The 20,382-nt window shown below is 43.0% G+C and overlaps 1 protein-coding gene across 4 annotated transcripts in view; it reads left to right on the top strand.

Annotated features, from left to right (window-relative positions):
• The first annotated feature begins 9,547 nt into the window (after positions 1 to 9,547).
• The window catches only part of UGP2 (UDP-glucose pyrophosphorylase 2), a 38,614-nt gene continuing 27,779 nt past the window's right edge, over positions 9,548 to 20,382 (top strand). The window contains exon 1 of one of the 4 annotated variants that reach the window (XM_075925592.2): positions 9,548 to 9,914. Coding sequence is in view for 2 of the 4 variants with exons in the window: in XM_075925591.2 (XP_075781706.2) it covers positions 10,024 to 10,153 (130 nt within the window). In the remaining 2 variants the exon portion in view is untranslated. Of the gene's footprint in view, positions 9,915 to 9,998; positions 10,154 to 10,729; positions 11,292 to 11,539; positions 11,588 to 20,382 lie in introns of those variants that run through there. The other 3 variants (XM_075925591.2, XM_006114075.5, XM_075925593.1) reach the window with 3 other exon arrangements.

Here is a 20,382-nt window from a genome sequence, read left to right as displayed (position 1 = left end):
AGTGTTCTTGCGGAAATACTATGCTGCTCCCGTTTGGGCAAAAGTCCTTTTGCACAAAACCTTTGCGCAAAAGGGCCAGTGTAGACAGCTCAGATTTGTTTTCCACAAAAAAGCCCCGATCGTGAAAAAAGTGCTTTTGCGGAAAAGTGTCCCTGCCAATCTAGACGCTCTGTTCCGAAAATGCTTTTAACAGAAAACTTTTCCATTAAAAACATTTCCGGAAAATCATGCCAGTCTAGACGTAGCCATACGGTCAAATTCCTTGTCCTTGTTTACTCCAAAAGAGAATTTGACCAGGATTATTTATAGCATGCTTTCTTAAGTGTTTTTTTAATGGAGCAGGAACACCCACCCAGCAGAGGGATAAGCTAGCTGGGGCAGCTTTCCAGCCCAATTCTTGTAATATTAGTTTTCTTTCTTTAGCCCTGCAAGGTTATGCTAGACATACAGACTCTGTAATCACTATTTTGAACTTAGACCTTTGATTTCACATAGGGGTTTATCAGTCTTGTTTGGGTAACCTCTCTACCACTGAATAACTGGACTAGGAACAAGTTGCAATCTTAAAGGTGAAATCAAGTTAAGTTTACAATTATGTGCAAAATAGAATTTATAAGTTCCTTCCCTTCAAGGATAAGAGGGGGCAGAGCATATAAATTATTCTACACTCATCTTCACTCATTCCCCGTTTAAAGGTCCTCGTTCAGGAAAGAATCCCTGTTCAGTCACATTGAAGTAATTTTAAAACTAAGAATGTGCTTGCATGCCGTCCAGAACTGGGGCCATGGCTACTCCAACCAGCAATGCTCCACTGTTTGTGACATCCCAGAATGCATTGTCCTGTAACCTCACAGCAAACCGCACAGAGAATGCAAATAAATTGTGGAGTTTTAATTTGTGCCAGATTCTGAACAGCTGAAAATATTGAAATAGTAGACTTTTAAAATATATTAGTCTTAGTGTACAAAGAAACTACAATAAATTGGAGAAAAGTTCCCCGTCCCTCATTTTTAACATCCTCTGTTGTGGAGCCAGGCAATCCATCATTCCACTGAGCTCCTTTTAGTTTTTCCGTGCATAGTCATTCAGCAATAAACTAGGGAACCTTACTCAGACCAAAACACTGGCTGAGCAGAATTTCCTTCCTTTCTTTGTTCCTTCACACTGTATAGTCTGAGACATTGGCTCACTAGACTGAGAACTGGATTACATGTTGGTACAGAGGAGTAAGAACCACCCCTACCCACTCACCTGGGCAACCCCCACTGGATGCTGTGTGCAGGTCCTCCTGGATCAGTATGTGGGAAGCAAATGGAGCCTTGCCTTGCCTTACACCATTTCAAAGCTCTTTCCTATCCCCATGTACTGACCAACTCACCCAAGCTGGCATGGCAGGTATGAGTATTTTACACTGATAATCAGCAGCAAATTACGAATTTCACAAGAGGAAAGGGAGAATCACTTCATTACACTGTCTTCTGATTAATAAAGGCACACTTTTACAGTGGTATAGCACTTTTATTTACTCTTCAACAATCTCACAGACATATCCCTGTGATCCCAGGTACAGGCTTTAGAGACATGTTCCTGGCTATGTGTTGCATTGGAGGGGAAGGACTGGAAGTAACTATAACAGAGGTTTATTTCAGTGTGTCTCATTGTCAAAGTGTAGTGTATTCTAAAAGCCTCCTTAATATTAACAACAGCCCTTTGAACTCCTCTGACAGCTTTAGTGTCTAACAGCTCAAACTCTGCAGCCAAGTGCTGTGCCTCAATGCTCCACCCCCGCACAAACATTCCCCCTTAGATTCACATAGGGTTGCCAGGTGTTCAGTTTTGAATGGGAAAGTCCAGTATCTGAGCTTTCTGTTTGGGAAACAAATTGAGAAAATATAAATGTCCGGTATTTTCTAAATAATATGTAATGTCAATTGTGATGTAATGTCAAGAGTGTCCGGTATTTTTGTTGAAACCATCTGGCAACCCTAGATTCACACAAATTATGCAAAGTGCAACACACAGCAATAAACATGTTCTCAATGAGATCTAGCCTGCCATAGAGACCCCTCCATCTCCCAAAGGCACATTTGACCACCATGTGGCACTTGTTCAGCCAGTTGTTGAAACGCTTCTTACTGTGGTCCAGGTACCTCATGTACCATTTCATGAACTTGGGCTGCAAGGGGTTAGATCTCCTGAGTGGAGGAAAATAAATGTATCCATACCAGTCTGGCTGTTCAGCTGCTTTACTTTTAGTTTTCTCTTGTCACATTTACAGTAATTTTTAGGGAATCTTTACTTTGATGGAAGCTGGGTCGGGCCTTTATAGTTCTTCCCTTTGGTGTTGGTGTATCTGCTTAAAGTCCACCTTTTACAATACTTATAAACTTTTCACCGTAAACTTGTCTGTCTTACAACCTGAAATACTGTAGTGCCATTGCTTCTTTAGTTATCTATCCAATGACCACAGAACACTGGTCAAATCACTTACTTATAAAATGTAAAAGTTTGATTTACAATTGTGGAAATGTTAATTCCCCTATATTATTTTCAAACTGCCATAACAAATTATTTTCTTTCAGTGTCTGTACAAAAGAATTTGCTCTCTGTCCTATAAAGCAAGATTGTTTGCCAAGTGTTTTATGGCTGAGCTAACTGGAAAGTTAACACCTGACTTACTTTTAAGAATAATGGTAGGAATAAGGTCAGTAGTAAATGTAAAAGAACTCTAAGATTGAGAAGTAATGAAGGTACAGCTTATCTGTCTTTGGATATAGACGTTGGTGTGTAGGCTCCTCTTTGGACAACAAAATTGGGTTGCCAGATGGTTGAACCAAAAATACCAAACACCACCCGCCCCCCCAAAAAACCCACTGTTGGGAAAAAAAAAAAAAGTGGGTGACCAAAGTTGTTGAGGAAAAAAAAAGGACCCCGACAATTAAGCAAAAAATAAAAAATAAAAATAAAAATACAAAAAAAAGCATGGCGCCTTTAAGGACTTCAGGGCTTTTTTTGTTGTTTTCTTCCTCCATGCCACAAGACAGCTTCCCTGCAGAACCAGGTAAGCGGAGGGGTGGGAGGGCCCGGGAGCTAGGGCTGAGGGGGGCGGAGCCCGGTTGCTGAGTGTCATAGGGTTGCCAGGTGTCCAGTATTTTTGCCTCCTGGCAGGGAAAAAAAAATCAGAAAATACCGGACATTTTAGGTGTCTGGTATTTTCTGATTTTTTTTAACAGGACAGGAGGTGAAAATACTGGACTGTCCAGTTCAAAATCTGGCAGCCCTACGAACAAAATGAAAAGCCAATTTGAGCTAATTATATCTTTCTTATAAAAGATCTTCAGTCTTCTGAGAAACTATTCATATGCTTCAAGACCCAACACTACAAGGAGCCATTACTTTAAAGGAAGTGGAGAAGGAGCAGGACTTGCAGTTTGTTTCCTAGGATCACATACTCTGAAAGACACCTGGCATTGAAAAATTAATACAACTAGACAAGTAAAAATATAGGTGCTGAAATATGCTGCTGCCTTTGTCAGTCTTTTTGTGGATAGAAATTTCCTCACAATATTTTATTCCTTGAATGGCTCACATCATGACTCCAACAAAAATATATTGTCAGAAGTAGAAATGACCAGAAGCAAAGGGTTAATCTAACCAGTCAAGTGTGCAAACAATGAGAAACATTATAACAGCATCTTAGAAATTGAAAGTGGCTTTGCGAACAAAGTGTGAGTTTCACATGCCATTATACAATTAATTGAAAAAAAAACCCCTGTATCATTTACAAAGCATGTGTGAGAGGGAGGAATTTCAGAGTGGGGCCAGTATGTCTGGGATGTGCCCTACCTTCAAGCTCAGTGGCAAAATTGATTTCCATTGACTTCAAGAGGATTGGGGCTCTTCAATTTACATTCACAGACAAAAATTACATTTTCTTACAGTTAAAAGGCAAAATTCTGCTCTGAATTAAGAGAATACAACTTTGATTTAAGTCAGAAGGAGCTGAATCCATGTAACTGAGAAATTTTGTTCCATGGTTGATCAATAACCAGAACAGGATGGCTTGTTGTTTTAAAGTTGCAGACTAAAATGGCTACCTATCTGAGACTTTTCCCCAAAACAGTTGTAAAAGAACATTATAGCTAAAAATCTTATGTACTCAAAGTTTAGACATTTTGCAGTTAAAGTTGTTAATGAAAATTCCTAAACAAAAAAGATTTAGGTATGATCTAGTAGAGTTCAGCTAACCCCCAAAAGCAACATATACTTTCTTTTCAAAGAAGCATACTCCTTTCAAGTCCCGCAGCTAAAATGTTTAGAAATGAATATTTAAGAAATCCAACCAGTTTCTCTGACATGTAAACCTTCATCACTATCACTCTACTCCAGACTCACACTGCCTCACAACCTTAATTTTACCTTCGTGTTTTGTTCTGTAATGCAACATACTGTTTGATGGATGGTGTTGATTTTATAGGTATTTTTAAATGTATAATAAAGATTCCAAAAGGAATACAATCCCAAATTGCACACTTTTTATGTCTGAATTCTTTCCTGTTGTGTGTTGGGTAGTATGATGAACAGAACTGAAAGTATCTATCTCTTTGGGGTTGTGAAATGTTGCTTTTATGCTGTTGTAGCTTTATGTAATTGCATGTAGACTGTACAAGTTTGCAATTTTAATTATGTTGATTATATTATGAGCCAACTGACCTATGTAGACTTTTTCCCGCCCAATGAATAACTGTGTAATTATATTATTGTCATAGAAATGGAAGACTTTAATAGGACATAAGTTGTAAGACTTTATAACTTCCTAGGAAATGTTTACTTTGGCCTTTTCCGTTGCATATATCCTATAGGCCTTGATCCTGTATCTATGTGCACATGCTGTAACTATGAGTAGACTCATTAGCTCAGAAACTTCAGAGAATTAGACATGTTATTCTGTAACTGGAAAATCTTAAAAAAACAACAAATAGTCTAGCAGCACCAAAGAGACTAAAAAAACATGTAGATGGTATCATGAGCTTTTGTGGGCACAACCCACTTCAGATGAAAGGAGTTATTAAAGGTCCAGTTTCTAAATAAATACATACATACATACATTTATTTAAAAAGCTCATGATGTCATCTAGATGTTTTGTTAGTCTCTAAAGTGCCGCTAGACTATTTGTTGTTTTTTAAGTTTTTTCATTAGCTCAGAGTTAAACACGTGCAAGCAAAATTATGGGCTTAGACAGACATACTCTTTTTATGTTAAGAGACGAGTCACAGTATACAGCACCTGAATTAACTTACAACTCAAACAACAGCAAAAAAAATTTTAATGTATTCTTTTGGTCATCCCTTTATCCATCATGACACCTCCCCAGGCCTTTGACATTATCTTGCTTCATCCTGTAACTTGCAACGCGCCTGATTCAGTAAGCTGCTGAGCACTTCCTGTGTGGTACTGTGATGTGTGTTTTCAACTCCCTGTTACTACACTGCTGAACACCTCTGAAAATTAGCCCTGGAGAGGTTATTCTGGGAATCGAGAACCAGGAATTTAATTACAAAATTCCTGGGAATGGGGAAGCTACACAAAGCTCTTGAATCACAGGTCAAGGTAATTAGCATATTGCAGTATATTTATTACATGATAATGAAATTACAGAAAAATATATAGAAGAAGAGGGGAAAAATAAATTCCCAGGCTGAGAAGTTATTGAAAATTTAGAACTACGGATCAAACATATTACAAGGAACAGGAGGAATTTTTCTGGCTGTCCTCTACTAATAAATCCAGGCCAGTATAGCAAGGAGTTTACAAAGGAAAAACCAAATTGTGTGTGTGCCTTCTTTATGATAGGAAAAGGCAACCAGAATTTTTTTTCTGTTTGTTTTTTTATATCAGAAATTCCAGGCTAGTCTAGCCTGTCCCCCCCTCCCCCCGGCATATATTAAGAATGACCAGAGAATTAGTAAGATTATGACATCAAGTATTATTGAAATGAAAGCTTATTTTGAGTCCAACTTTTAAAACTTTGGTTACTTATTTAACTCAAATGCCTAAACAAATGGTTGATCTCCTTGTGTGTAACTCAATGCACATTCCCCTAAATTATAGGATAATCTGTGAGGGAATCTGCCATGTTCACATGTACAAACTGCACAAGATTTTTTTCCTGAGAGGCAGATAAACATAAAAGACCTGCCAAATACATGTGACATAAGATGTGACACTTCTCAGGTCTACAGGCCCCTTCCATGGGGAGGCTGCCGTGGAGCAGCCTTTGTCCACGGGGGGGGGGGGGGGGGGAGGTCCAAGCTCCCAATGGGCAGAGGCTGCTGCGCATCCCACTAAGCAGTTTCTGTCTACAAGGAGCTCAGACCCCCTATGGACATGGACTGTTGCCATGGAACACCCTCTGTCTGTGGGGAGTTCAGGCACCCTGCCAACAGGGGCTGCTGCCGCTCCACTCTGCTGCCTCTGTTTTTAAACCAGTTCCCCTGGTGGACCTGCTCCCACCAGCCGCCTCACATGGCTGCCTCTGATAGAGAGGTAGCAGCACAGGGTGGCAGAGTGCTCCTGGGGAGTGGGACCAGAAATGCACTGGCTGCCAGCCCTGCCCCCGGGAAGTATCGAATAGTTGTGTAACCACTAAAACTGTATGTGGTTACAGGACTATACAATTATATACTATCTAACATCCCTACAGTGTAAAGTTCTTCATTGTTAACCATGCTTATTTTATAACAGTTGTGAAAAATTCATTGGACTTGTCCTACAGATAGCACATTTGTCAATATTAATACTCGTTTCATTTTTACATTCGATCTTAAGTCATAAAAACTCTGACTCAGACAAAGAATCCATACTCGGGCAAAGATTTCATTAAAAGATAGTGACGCTAACATGCAACACAACTATGATTAAGACAGCAACCTCTCACACAGTGATGCAAGGTGGTGATAAATCAATGCGATACTCACAAAACCTGCATAGAGGACAACCCCAATAATTGGCTGTGAACATCTATAAATTATTTACATTAGAAATGTTAAAATCTTGAAACTGGACACTACAGAGAGCTTTTCTATGCTCATCCCATCATTTACTCCTCAGCTGTGAATTCATTGTTATTGCAATCAGGGCTGGCCCAAGGGTTTTTGGCACCCTAGGTGAATTATGACTTTGGCACTCCCACCATCCCACATTCAATATAGAGAAAAATGAGAAGTCTGGAATGACATCTTACTTTTACTTGGCACTCAAAATGAACAATGTAAAAATAAAAATAAATATTTTTATTTTTTTTCTTTTCATTAATTCTAACCCAATTATATTATATAAACCACTCAGTAACTGACACTTTAAAGATTTAACCATTTTGAGTTGTACAGGGTATTTCTGGTCAGCACTATAAACAATTACATTTTAAGTTGCAACTGTCTTCTTTCCAAAGGAACTGGTGTTTGGGAAGCAATGAAAATCTTTATTCCTTGTCACTGAATTAAGTATGTTTTTGAGTTGTAACCCTTTTGCATTGGGTTATCCATTTGTGTAAACATTTAGAACTTTGCTTTTCACGTGTTTTCTTTCACAAATTGGGTAATACATTTATTTCTGACAAAGTTTTGAAGCTATTTTGTGTTCTGTCAAGATGATGGCTAGCCCGAGTTACTTTCAGCATAACAACAAAGGAGTTTTTATTAATTTTAACTTTGAAAAGCTATACTCACTAGCAACAGAAACGGGAAGAGTCAAGAGAATTTGAAGAGAAATGAAGATATTGGGAAAGCTATTCTTGAGTCTGTGTTCAGAAAGAAACTTCAGTACATTTTGAGGGTGGTAAGACATTTTAGAAGTTGTCTTTAGTTCAATTCACAAATCTATTATCTGTTGAATTACCATGTTGTAATGCTGACTAGCTCCAAGCAATATTTTAATATCTGTTTTGAAATCTTATTTTGTAAACTGTGCACATTGTTGAGGACACAGAGAAAAATTATGAATTTGCAATGTCACAGGACAATAGAACATGTAGCTCTCTACCTATTTACTTCTGGGGAGTAAAGTATATGCAATGACATCATAGTAACATAAATCTGGTAAATTTTAATTTATTTCAATGTTCACTTCAACTATTTAAAAAATATTACACAGAAGGCCAAAATTTCCATTATTATTAAACAGTAGTGCAATCAGACCAGAAAGGAATGTATACATTTGTATTTATTAACATTAGTAGTCAGGTGTAAAAAAATCAGGGCTTTACTATTATTTTAACAGTAATTATCTAGGAGAAATAAACAATCTTAATCTTACAAGTACTTGTGGGTCTCCTTGGGTGTGTCTAGACTACAGGGTTTTGTCGACAAAAGTGGACTTTTGTTGACAAAACTATACCTGCATCTACACTACCGCCAAGTTCTGTCGACATAACGCCGGCAGTTTTATCGATGGTGATAAACCTCATTCTACAAGGAATAACGCCTTTTGTCGACAGAGTTCCGTCGACAGAAGGCGTTATTGCATCTACACTGTCCTTTCCATCTACACTCTCATGTCGACAAAGCGGCTTGCTTTGTTGACAGAACTGGCTATAGTCTAGACACTCTTTGTTGACAGAAGCTTTGTCGACAGTATCTGTTGACAAAGGCTCTGTCGACAAAAGCCTGTAATCTAGACGTACCCCTTTTGCCCTCTTGTTTAAGCCGCTTACCAAATATTTCAAGTCCAACATGATGGATTCTTCACGGGCACAGCGTTTTTGAGACCACAGCAGAATAGCTGTGGAGGGTTGCAGGCCACTAAGCAGTGAGCAACACTGACTCAGCCGTGTGCCTGGCCAACACCTGGGCTGTGTCTACACTGGCAAATTATTCCGGAAAATCAGCCGCTTTTCCGGAAAAACTTGCCAGCTGTCTACACTGGTCGCTTGAATTTCCGGAAAATCACTGACGATCTACTGTAAAATCATCAGTGCTTTTCCGGAAAAACTATGCTGCTCCCGTTCGGGCAAAAGTCTTTTTCCGGAAAACTGTTCCGGAAAAGGGCCAGTGTAGACAGCACAGTCGTGTTTTCCGCAAAAAAGCCCTGATCGCGAAAATGACGATGGGGGCTTTTTTGCGGAAAAGCGCGTCTAGATTGGCACGGACGCTTTTCCGCAAAAAGTGCTTTTCCGGAAAAGCATCCGGCCAATCTAGACGCGCTTTTCCGAAAATGCTTTAATGGAAAACTTTTCCATTAAAAGCATTTCTGGAAAAACATGCCAGTGTAGAGGTAGCCCTGGGTTACTGGACAGGACTGAACCACCTGACCTGCTGCAGGCAGCCCCCTTTTGAAGCAAGGCCGATCTGTAAGCGAGTATCAGCTCTCGAGGCCGCCTGTGGTAGGGTTGGGCGCTGACTGCAGCCCTCCCCTGGGTCAGGAGCCCACGTGCGTCCTGATCCGTGACGCCCCCTCGCCACGCGCGCAACAGTTAGGAGGCGTCCACGTGCTGCCGGCCCGCCGGGGTTTTGCCCTTCAGGGGGCAGGCGGCGGAGACGCGCCCAACGAGCTCTTGGCGCGCGCGCGCCAGCCTGCCACACGAGCGGCTGCTAAGGGCAGCGCGCGCGCCGCGGCGACACCCGAGCGGCTGCCCGGCACGACGCGCGCTACCACCCCGCTCCCAACGGCGCACGCGCGCGCACGGATTGGCGGCCGGCGCTCTGCGGGGCCGGGCGGAGGAGGGGGCGGTACTTCCGCTTGGCAGCGCGCCCGCCACAGGCCGGCGTAAAGGGGGGGGCGGGGGCGGGGGCGGGACGCGTCCCCTCCCTTCTCTAGCTCCGGTACCGCTGCTGAGCTGGGGGCGAGAACCGGCCTCTTGTGCAATACACCCCTCAGGGAGCCGCCGTAGGCTGAACCTTAGCCCCGCCCCGGCTAGGTGGGTATCTCGGCTGGCTTCGGGGCTGCTGCTGCCGCCACCCCCGCCCCGGTCACTATGAGGGGCGGCGGCTCGCCCGGTGGGGGTGGAAGCGGGGGCCGGCCGACACATGAAGTCACTGGCGGGAGGAGGTCCGGTCCCGCCTGTCCTGGAGGGGCAGAGAGACGCCTCACGGAGCGTGACCCCGACTCCCCGCTGCCTCCCGTCGCCCCGCAAGCCGAGCTGTGTCCGGGGGGGAGGTACTGCCTGGCTGGAGCAGGGGCGGGGGTGCGGGTTAAGACGGGCCAGGGCTCGCTCCCGCACAGCTGGCGGGGGATGCAGCTGCCCCCTCCCGCCCCGCACACACACGCGCACACACACACTCTGCTTTCTCCCCCGGAGCTAGTTCAGGGGCCCAGCCCTGCCTCCCACTGCCCCTCGCCCAGGAAGCTGGCACGAGGGGGGCTGGGTCGGGTGCGGGGACAGCTGAGGACACGCTCTACTCGGGGCTGGCCAAGCCAAGTGTGCGAGCTACGGAGGTTCCTTTACCCCCTCCGCTCTGGGGGTGGCTTAGAGGGAGACTCAGCCTCCTCCTCTCCCTGTCCTTCAGGGCAAAGGAAAGGCCCGGCCCAGCCTCTACGCGCTCCGATTTCACTGGAGCTATGGGGTGGGGAGGAGCCATAGACTCTTCAGCCAGTAGCAGCCCCACACAGCAGCAGCATATGAGGGTGTGGGGAAATGCGGGGAATTCGGCCAGTAACTGGAAGGAGCTTTCCCGCAAACCTGGGGTGGGGGTAGGAGCCTTGGTTTAGTAGGAGGGGGGGGGGCTCTTTGGCAGAAGCAGCTGCTGCTGTTTACTGGGGGTTTCCTGGGGAACCTGCTGTTGGAAAGAGGCTGGTAGTGAGTTCCCAGGGGGAGAGGATTGGGAAACCAACAGCGGCCGCCCATCCCTGCTGCAGTCCTGCCCTTGTGGGGCGGGAGGGGCGGGTTGGTGAAACAGAGGTTTTTAGATCCGCCCCTCCCATTGATAAAATTTAAATTCTTGTGCGTTTACCTTTAACCAGTTTTTTCAGGAGACTCATTTGTATCGAGGGACAAATGTAGAAAGGAGGAGATGGGAGGAATCGAGAGGAAGAAATAGCTCCACCAATTAAATATTTCTTTTTGTGTGTGGGTGGCTTCTCTGGTGGATTTTTCTTCCGTCAAGGAAGTGATTATACCTTTTACATGATTGATACTATAGAACTGGCTAACTAAACCAGGCTGGAAAACGTCTACTACACAAGGGGGCGACAAGGGAAAAATTGCCTCTCCTGGCGTTTGTTTAATTTTGGTAAATTCTCTCTATATAAAAAGAAAATATTTTATTAAAGAACGGGAAAATGTCATTTGCAAAAGGTAAGTGGATGTGCTTTTATTTTTCAGAGCGGCTTCAGCTTTGCATGTTGGCTGAATGATTTTTGTCAATAGCTTTCTGTAGTCTATGGCAGTATTCTTGGTGGGCGGTTGTAGGCGTCAGTTTGATCGGTTGCAGTTACACTTTGCAAAATTGTGGTTGTTGATATGATTGCTAAATTTGACGACCGGGCCCTGCCATTCTGCTCTGGTTGGGTTCACTTATCTCTGTGTGTTTCTTTTTCGTTTTACTGCAGCGACAGTCAAACCAGGTTGAGGCAGTTGCCGCTGTATCTATAGTGAGTAACAGACGAGAGATCGCAATGCTCAAACATCTCCCCTTCATTGATTTAAGAAGGGAGGAGGGGTTGTATGCCTGATTTCCCATTTGGGAGGTTCGGGTATGCTTTGGCAGTCTCCTTCCTCTGTGTGTGTACGTGGTCTGAGTATCAGAGTCATTTATTGCAAAACAAGGGACTAGACCACAAGAGGTCATTTTGGGAGGTGAAATTATTTTGTATTTGTGTTGTTTTTCCTCCTTTGAACAGATTCTTAAGATTTTTTGAAGATAAAAATAGCATGTCTGTGCTTTCTGTACATACTAACTACATTTAAGCCTGACAACAAAGTAACCCTCTCAATAGTAAGGGTAGTAGTGGTATATAACTTGACCTTCTGGGTATGTGTAAAAATGAGTTGTACAGAAGACTAAGTAACAATTAGGCTTTTAAAAGAAGTCTTATTAACTCTGCATGTGTGTCTAGGCATTGGGAAACACTTGCTATGTAAATGGATCTACTATTTGCAGTCACCCTGTGATACCTGAGCAGAATGTGATGACTTTAAGGGGGAAATTTTATCCATTTTCCTCAAGTTAACTGTCCAAGAATTATTGAGATAAGCCACTTTTCACTACAAATAAACTACAAAACATCTTTTTTAGAAGTGCCCTTTAAAAATACAATTGGCATTTCTCAGCCATCTACCAAAAAAAAGTGGTATCATTTATGAAACTGACAACTTTAGCAACCTCTACAAGACTATAACCAAGTTTGTCAAATTTTAAGCAAATACTTTGAGTCTTAGCAAATTCTTTTTTAAAAAGTATTTAAATATTTTTCTGCTGTTTAAATCAATATTAAAACATTTGGAAACTTAGTCTGCACTGCTAATGTCAAATGTTATTTTTCATTGACAATATCAGTATTAGGCTTAGAAATCCATTTCTGTCTAATTTAAAATCTAAACTGGCTATGTGTTAATAGAAAAATTGCTTCTTTGCTTGTAAACTGAAGAGTGCTAGCCTAAGCAGAATGGCTTTGCAATTTTATAATGGATGAAATGTCAGCTTGCAGCCTCAAAACGCACATTATTTTTAGCAATATAAAAAAAGAAAATCAAAGATGATTTGAAGAGTGGTGGATATGAATACTTCTAAAAAAATAGAATAAACTAATACAAGTTACTTTTATAACGTTCATTCTTTAACATGCTAAAGTCTCATCATGAGAGATAACAGTGTGTTCTGAACTCCGGAAGGTTGTCTCCTGGGACGTTGTGTATATATACCAAGTTTAAAGCCACTGTAAACATTCTCTTTTAGATGAATTGTGAACTTTTAAAACTAAACAAATTGGCACTAGTGAAAGACTTTCCAATTTAAAGAGTAGTTAGTGTTGAGATTAGACTGAAATTTTAGTCCAACTAGTTCCTTAAGTGAGTCTGTCTTTATTCTGACTTGTTGGTGAGGTAGTAATACCTGTTTACAATTTTTGCCTAATTAATCAATATGGTTTAGGAAAGTATGAATGTATAAATTTCTTTGTAGCATGCGCAAGGTTTCCTGGCAGTTAAAATAACTGTTAGTATGTGTAATTAAGATCTCAGTAAGTCAATCTTCAAAACTTAATATTTTATGGAATTTGAATCCTTTATTGAGGCACTTTTTGGTACTAGGGATGTGAACTGTTAACCAGTAACCTGGTAAGTATCACTCTTAACAGGTGATGCTTACTGGGTAGGAGCAGCCCTCTCGCCCACCATGGGTGGAGGGTTGCTCTAGCCCTGCGGGGCTGCTGGCTTCCAGCCCACGCTGGCTTGCAGGCTTGGAGTCTGCAGCCCAGCACAAGGCCAGCCTGCCTGCCCACCCCTGTTAATCAACTTAATGTTTAACTGGTTAACTAATTAAATGGGATTTTACATCCCTGTTTAATACTGCGTCACTCATTTTCCATACTGACCACTTCCATGTTTTAATCTCATGTGTCAATCGGACCTCAGACAACTGTTTAAACACACTATGCTCTCTAAAGTATGCAAATAACTGAGAAGGCAAGAATTCTTTTTCTTCAGTCATATGTCCCAATTACTTATAAACACATGTACTCTTGATAAATTGCTTTTGAAATTATCAGATGCCTTTGTGTGCATTCTCATTTTATGCAGCTATAGTTACTTTTCATTATAGTCCTGAAAAAATTACTTATCTGCTGCTACTAACTGTGTTTAGATAGGCAAGAAAAAAATATTTTTTCTGCCATTGTTATCACTAGAGGCAATAGTTGTGAACCTGATCTTGTAAATTTAACAGTTGCTTATGTTTAGTATTTGATTAGGTTTGCCCATGTCCGGATAGAGACTTAGATATGTAACTTGAATCCTAGGAGTAACCCTGTGATGGTCTAACTGTATATAGTTACATTTGTATGTGTTTTCATGATTAGTAGTCCAGGTTTTTAGAAGTTAAAATCAGAAAGGAACAGTTTGTTATATGCTAAAGAGAATGGATTGTTTTTGTATTGCAGTAGCTCTTATCATGAGTGAGGACTCCGCTGTGCTAAGTGCTGTACAAACTAGGGGTGAAAGCAACTAATCTGTGCTTTTAATCGACTAGTTATTTGACTAGTTCCTCCCCTCCCCCGACTTCCTGTATTAAAGAGAAGCAGCGAGGGAGGGGGAGCAGGAGCTTAAAAGTCAGTTCCCCCCAGCGCTGTCTCTGTGGGGAGATTGGCAAGGGCACAGCAGGGAACTGATGGCGCTTCCACCTTCAGTCCTTTGCTGGCTATGTGCTCCCCATCGTGCTTCACCTTTTGATATGTAGCAAGAGCCTGCGGGGCTCTTGCTACATTTCAAAGGTAGAGGCGCCCTTATCGACTAATCAAATAGTCAATGCAAATTCCATTGACTATTCAATTAGTTGATTAATCTAAATTGAACATCACTAGTACAAACAGATAAAAAAGACAAGATCATGAAATATGGTAGCAATTAGCGTTAGTAGGTCTCCCTTCCTTCCCACCATGCTCTAGCAACATGAAACGGACATTCACTGTGTTTATTTTACTTTGCTTTAGGCTGTGGTGTAGCAGACATATGAATGTAATTATCTTTGTGGTAAGGTTTTAGGGGGATAGGAAATTATGGCACACTCCTGCTCACTCTAATTCTATTAGGCTCTTGATTTCTTCCATTGTGACCACATTTTTGTGGATTACAATTAAATATTTAAATGAATAGAACGTGAAGGCTTTCTTTTATTTTGTCACTGTACATTTAAACATTCTTCTTATAATGCTATTATTTTTGATTAAATGACACAGGGAGTAAACTGTTACAGATCATTTGACAGAAAATAAAGGCTTATGACATTTATTCAGCAAAGCATTTAAGCACATATGTAGTCTGAAATAAAGGCAAATATCTTCATCTGAATGAACAATAATTACATATATTTCAGTTAAGCAGGTGAACTTATACATCTCTATGCTTCAAATCACAAAATGCACATCACAAAAGGAAAAAGAAACTTCTTGATACTGCATTAAATGTGTATGCATAGCTTTAAAAAGATTTCACTTGTTGACACAAGTCTGAACCTTCATTTATAGTTTGAAATGGAATGAAATTAAAATTCATTTAATTATTTAGCTTCTACAGCCTCTCTCCGATTTACGAACCGGTTACGAATGAAGCAATTGGTCGTAGTTCGGTTTGTTCGTAAGTCGAACCCCATAGAATTACATGCGACCACGCTGTTCGTAAGCGCGGATCACATTCGTAACTTGGGATCCGTCATTTACGACAGTTTTGGTCGTAACTGCGAACGGTGGTAAGTCGACCATTCACATCTCAGGGACTGGCTGTAACTTTGACTTTTTAGGACTCCTTGCCTATTCACTTGTAATTTCGTACCAGACTTATTTGAGTTAGATCCAGTTTTGGACCTATATGTATTTATTTATCTTTTCAACAAATAGCGCATCATGGCCCTTTTTCATTTTGACATGAATATTAATAGGCCAAATTTTTAAAATAACTTTTCCACTTCCATAACTTTTTATGTTAAAAGATATAATAATTTTGGACCATTTTTGGACTATGTCTGCACTTAACTTCTTCTGGCCAATCAAATGGAACTCCCCTCTCCCACTCCCCCAAAACTCTACCACACATTACAATTCTAATGTTCTAATGTGGATAAGGTGAGCAAGGTACTTATTTGTTCCTTGACTAAAGTCTGGGGTTTACCTTTGACCAGCTGACATGCTGAAATTACAATCTCTGTCATCTACATTATAATTTTAATATGCTTTTTAAATAAATGTAGTGAATGTGAATATGAGGCCCTCCAAATAGTGATTTTTTGTCTGCTTAAAGTTTAGAATGGGGAAGGGCAAAATAGGGCCTGCAGATTGGATTGGGCTTGCCATGAGACTCTGGGCTGCCAAATGCCCTATGTGCTGCTCAAAGTGGCTGACTACTAGGGACAGTATGTGTATTTCTGTATAGCATGTGCACCTTGTAGCCTCCTAGTGACTGAAAACCTATCAATAGGAGCTGTCAGGGCCGTGCTTGCGGTGCAGGAAGTGTGTGAAGTCCCTCCGTCCCTGGGGGCACATGGTGTAGACTCAAAGCTGTGGACACTTGTGTGCTGCATGTGGGACCATGGAGGCAGGAAGTCTGCCTGAGGGTCCAACTGGGCTGCTGGCTGGGAGCCACATACCATGGTGTACCTGGCACCCTGTTTGTTTCCCCCCCTCAACTCCCTTCCTCAGGTCACAACCCAAACCCTCTGTACACCTTCCTTCATCCCTGCCCCGGTCACAACTCCCTCCCAAACCCTGTACCCCCTCCTAATCCCTTCCCCAGGTCAGAATTAGGGCTGGAGTGGTCCCCCCGTCACAGACAGCAGGGCTGGAGTAGGGATGTAAGTGACTAGTCGAGTAGTCAACTACACGATAAATCTAGGAGCTGGGAGGAGCTGGCTTAAAAGCCAGGTCCCCCCAGTACCATCTCTGTGGGGGAAGGAGGTAGGGAAAGGCAGAGGCTCAGTAGGGTACCATGTGTGAGCTGGGACTCAGCTGTCCTGGCTTGCGCCCAGTCCTCCCTCGCCTCTGCTTTTTAAATGTAGTAAGAGCCACCCGGTTCTTACTACATTTAAAAGGCAAAGGCACAGCAGGGTTAACTTCTGAGGTCAGCTAATCCTGCTGAGGCTCTGCAGTTTCCTTCCTTCTCGACTAATCGAGTAGTCGATGGAAATACCATTGATTACTCGATTAGCTGATTAAATGCAAGTTAACATCCTTAGACTAGAGCAGTCCCCTCCCCTGTGAGGTGGTGGTGGTTGTTGGGGCTGCTTCAGCCCCTACCAGCTAACTATTAGAGGTGAGGCTTAACAGTTAACCATTGACATCCCTGTCCTCTCTTGCACCCCTCACAGATCCTGCACCCCAGTTCTGTATTCCAAGCTCCCTTGTGCACCCAACCTCCATCCCAGATTCTGTACCACCTCCATTAATATAGAGAAGTGCAGCCCTTGACCATTTACCAAATCCTTGGAGTGTCCCCTCATTAAAATTACTGTCCATCCCTGGTTTAGAATGAAGAAAGGCTGTGTTGTCAGAACATTGCTAATCTCCACTTTTCATAGGTCACACATGCATAAAGCAACAGGCTAATTTCTCAGCAAAAGTGTAATAGCTTAGTACTTTAGAGAGGTCTCAGTCTATAAGAGTAGTTACATTTTAGTAATAAAATTACAAAACACTGGTTAATGACAGATAAATCAATCACAAAATATAAATTTTATTCTCTTGCATGCAAAGTCATAATACTCAGTTCCTTGCAATGGGGTCTTCCATTCACTGTGATTAGCAAGATTTTCCAACATAAATGGCAGGTTGGATCAGTTAATATGCTTTTTAAAAACATAGTATTTCACAATTCCATACTCTGTTTCAGATAATTTGTTAATTGCATTATTTCTTCTGATATGGGATCCTGATTTTATGGATTGGGCCCTAAAGTTGTTGCTGTATTTGGGGACATATGTTACAACTTGTATCAAAAACTACAAGCATTGGAGCTGCTTAAACTTCTGTAAAGGAACTTGATAAATCAACTCAGGCTGCAAATGGAAAAAAACACTTTCATTTGTTTTTAAAAAAGTTATTAACTGATAGATAATTCTTTTATTGTAGGAGTAAATACCAGAATTTCACTTACAAAAAGAGCTGCATGTTCATTTGAAAATTATTAAAAAGGGAAAATGTAGTTAACAGATTCTAAAAGGTTATTTATTCTTTTTCCTATAAAATTAAATGTTTGTTTTTAGTTATTTTGAATTGTAGCAGGTGATCGGACTTACATTTGCCTTCTGCTGTACCACATTATTTGCATTGCAGTGCTCTTTTTTCCTACCCTTAAGACAGTGCAGTCAGGAAAATGACTACTGTGAGCTTCCAAGCTGTAATTACACAGTCATTGAATTCTGACAGTTTTTATTAGTATAAATTCACTATTAAAATGAATGTGCTCCTGACTTTATTACAAAAGTATTTAAATGGAATATTTTAATTGAATGTTTACCCTACGTAAACTTTGCTTTTACACATAGCTTCCTCTTTGAATAATCTTAGTACAGTAAACTTCCGATAATCCGGCACCTTTAGGACCCAGGGGGTGCAGGATTTTCAGATATGCCGGACTATCAGAAGGGGGGGCTATGAGGGGTCTGGAGTGGGGTGGGAGCGTCCTTTGGCGCTGCGGGACCAACCCGGCAGCACTCCAGCTGCTCTGCCCCAGGCGTCCCCAAGAGCAGCTGGGGTGCTGCCGGGTTGGTCCCGCAGCCCCGAGGGGCAGCGCTACGAGACCAACCCGGCAGCACCCCAGCTGCTCTGCTCCCGGCTTCCCCGATTCAGCTGCTGGTCAGTTTCAGCAGCAGCTGAATGGGGGAAGTCTGTCTGGCTGGGGAAGCCATCAGGAATCCCGGAGCATTGGATACCGGACTAATGGAGTCTTACTGTATATATCATTCACTTTATTTGAAGCAGATTTTTCCTCCTGGAACAACAGTTTAGGATGTTTCTAAATCCTGGTTAACATAAGAACATGTATTTAGAAATAGTTTTTCTGTGTTACAGAGAAGTGATTGCTTAAAGAAATCTGCAGAAATTCAATGAAACAAAGTCTTCTGAGCTTACACTCATGTCCAAGCTGCTTGCTTTGGTAACAGTGAAGAGAGAGAAAAAGTGGAAGAAACTATTTTTTGATATACCTTTGGCAGTGCCGCACAGAGCCTGAGCTCAGCTGTGCGGCACTGTCACTTTGAAACGTGGAGGCAGCGTTTCGAAGGGGCAGTGCCGCACAGCTGATCCCAAAATCAGCTGTGCAGTGCTGCCCCTTTGAAACACTGCCTCCGCGTTTCACAGCAGCAACACCACACAAAGTTCGGAACGGGCTCCATGCAGAGCTGTCTGCTGCTTTGAGTGCCCCCTCTTCTCTGCCCCCTTGCTGCCTCTATCTGATAGAGGCAGCAAGGGGAGGGGGAATCGACTAGTCAACTTGACTATTCTATATAAGCATTTTCTTATTGGATGGTTGACTAGTCCTTAACATCCTTAGTATCTCCTCTGTCTCCATCTGTACAGTCCCTGCTCTGTCTGTCTGTCTGTCTGTCTCTCTCTCTCTCTCTCTCTCTCTCTCTCTCTCTCTTCCCCTTCCCCTTCCCCAGTCAGGCTGCTCTTGCTCCCACAGTCTCCCCTCAGCCTTCCCATCATGAATGTCCCCTTTTCCCTGCATGTGACACCCCCCTCAGAGTTTCCCTCCATTGCACACCTGCTCCCATCAGCCCTGCAAGTCTCCCCAAAATCTTCTCAACCTCCCTTCACTGCCTCCCAGCATCTGCCTTCTACCCCTGCCTCACACATCCCTGGTCCCCCTCAGCCCCTGATCTTCCCCTACACCTCTTTAGCCCTCTCCCCCTCAGGGCTGGCTCTCCCCAACCCCACACATGCTGGGAGCTGGCAGCAGCTTTCCTGGGCCCTGGGCAGGGATTGCAGCCGGCTCTGCTGGGAGCAGCCTGGGGCTGGGGCCAAACCCACCCACCAGGGCCAACACTTGTGGCAGGTGAATGGGGGTCTCTCTTATCTGCCCTCCAAGTGCTGCTTGCCCTGAGTCAGGGGCTGGGCCCGGCAAGGGCCAACCAGCCTCAGGATGCTGACCTGAGAGAGGTTTCAGGGAAGCAGCGGAACTGGCCCTGCTGGAGATTCCCCCTTATGACTGCAGTCCAGGATCCAGGGGCCCAGCAACAGCTCTCACTGGGATCGAGGGATCTGGCCCCAGAGCCACTGCAAGCAGTGGCTGCAAGTCGCTTTCTGCTGCAGAGGTGAGCCCAGCCCTTGCTCCCTGAGCCCCTGCCTGCTGCTGCTGGGTCCTAGTGAGCAAACTGACACACGGCAGCCCCTGCCCCAGGGGGCCATCCCACACCTGGGTCTGGCAGCGTTTCCTAAAAGCGGTGTCATGCAGAGAAGCCAGTGCAGCACTGGGCATAGGGAGAAGAGAGAGAGTCCTGGGAAGGGGGAAGAGGGGAGAGGGGCAGGTTGTGGGCAGACTGAGTCTTCCTCCAGAGTCCTGCTGAGCCAATCGTCAAGACATGGGAGTGGCTTGGCAGTGTGTTGCAGAATGGCAGCCAGTAGGCCATAGAAAGGCAGTAGGGAACCACTGGTCTATTTAACTAGAACATGTTTTTTATTTGTTAAAACAAGTCCGTCTTTATTGTTTTTTAAATTATATTTTATAAATATATCGCTTAAGA

The sequence above is a fragment of the Pelodiscus sinensis genome, chromosome 3 (genome assembly GCF_052426305.1).
Source record: "Pelodiscus sinensis isolate ZL-2025 chromosome 3, ASM5242630v1, whole genome shotgun sequence".
In the NCBI taxonomy this organism is placed as follows: domain Eukaryota; kingdom Metazoa; phylum Chordata; order Testudines; family Trionychidae; genus Pelodiscus; species Pelodiscus sinensis.
This window is presented reverse-complemented; position numbering and strand designations above follow the sequence as displayed.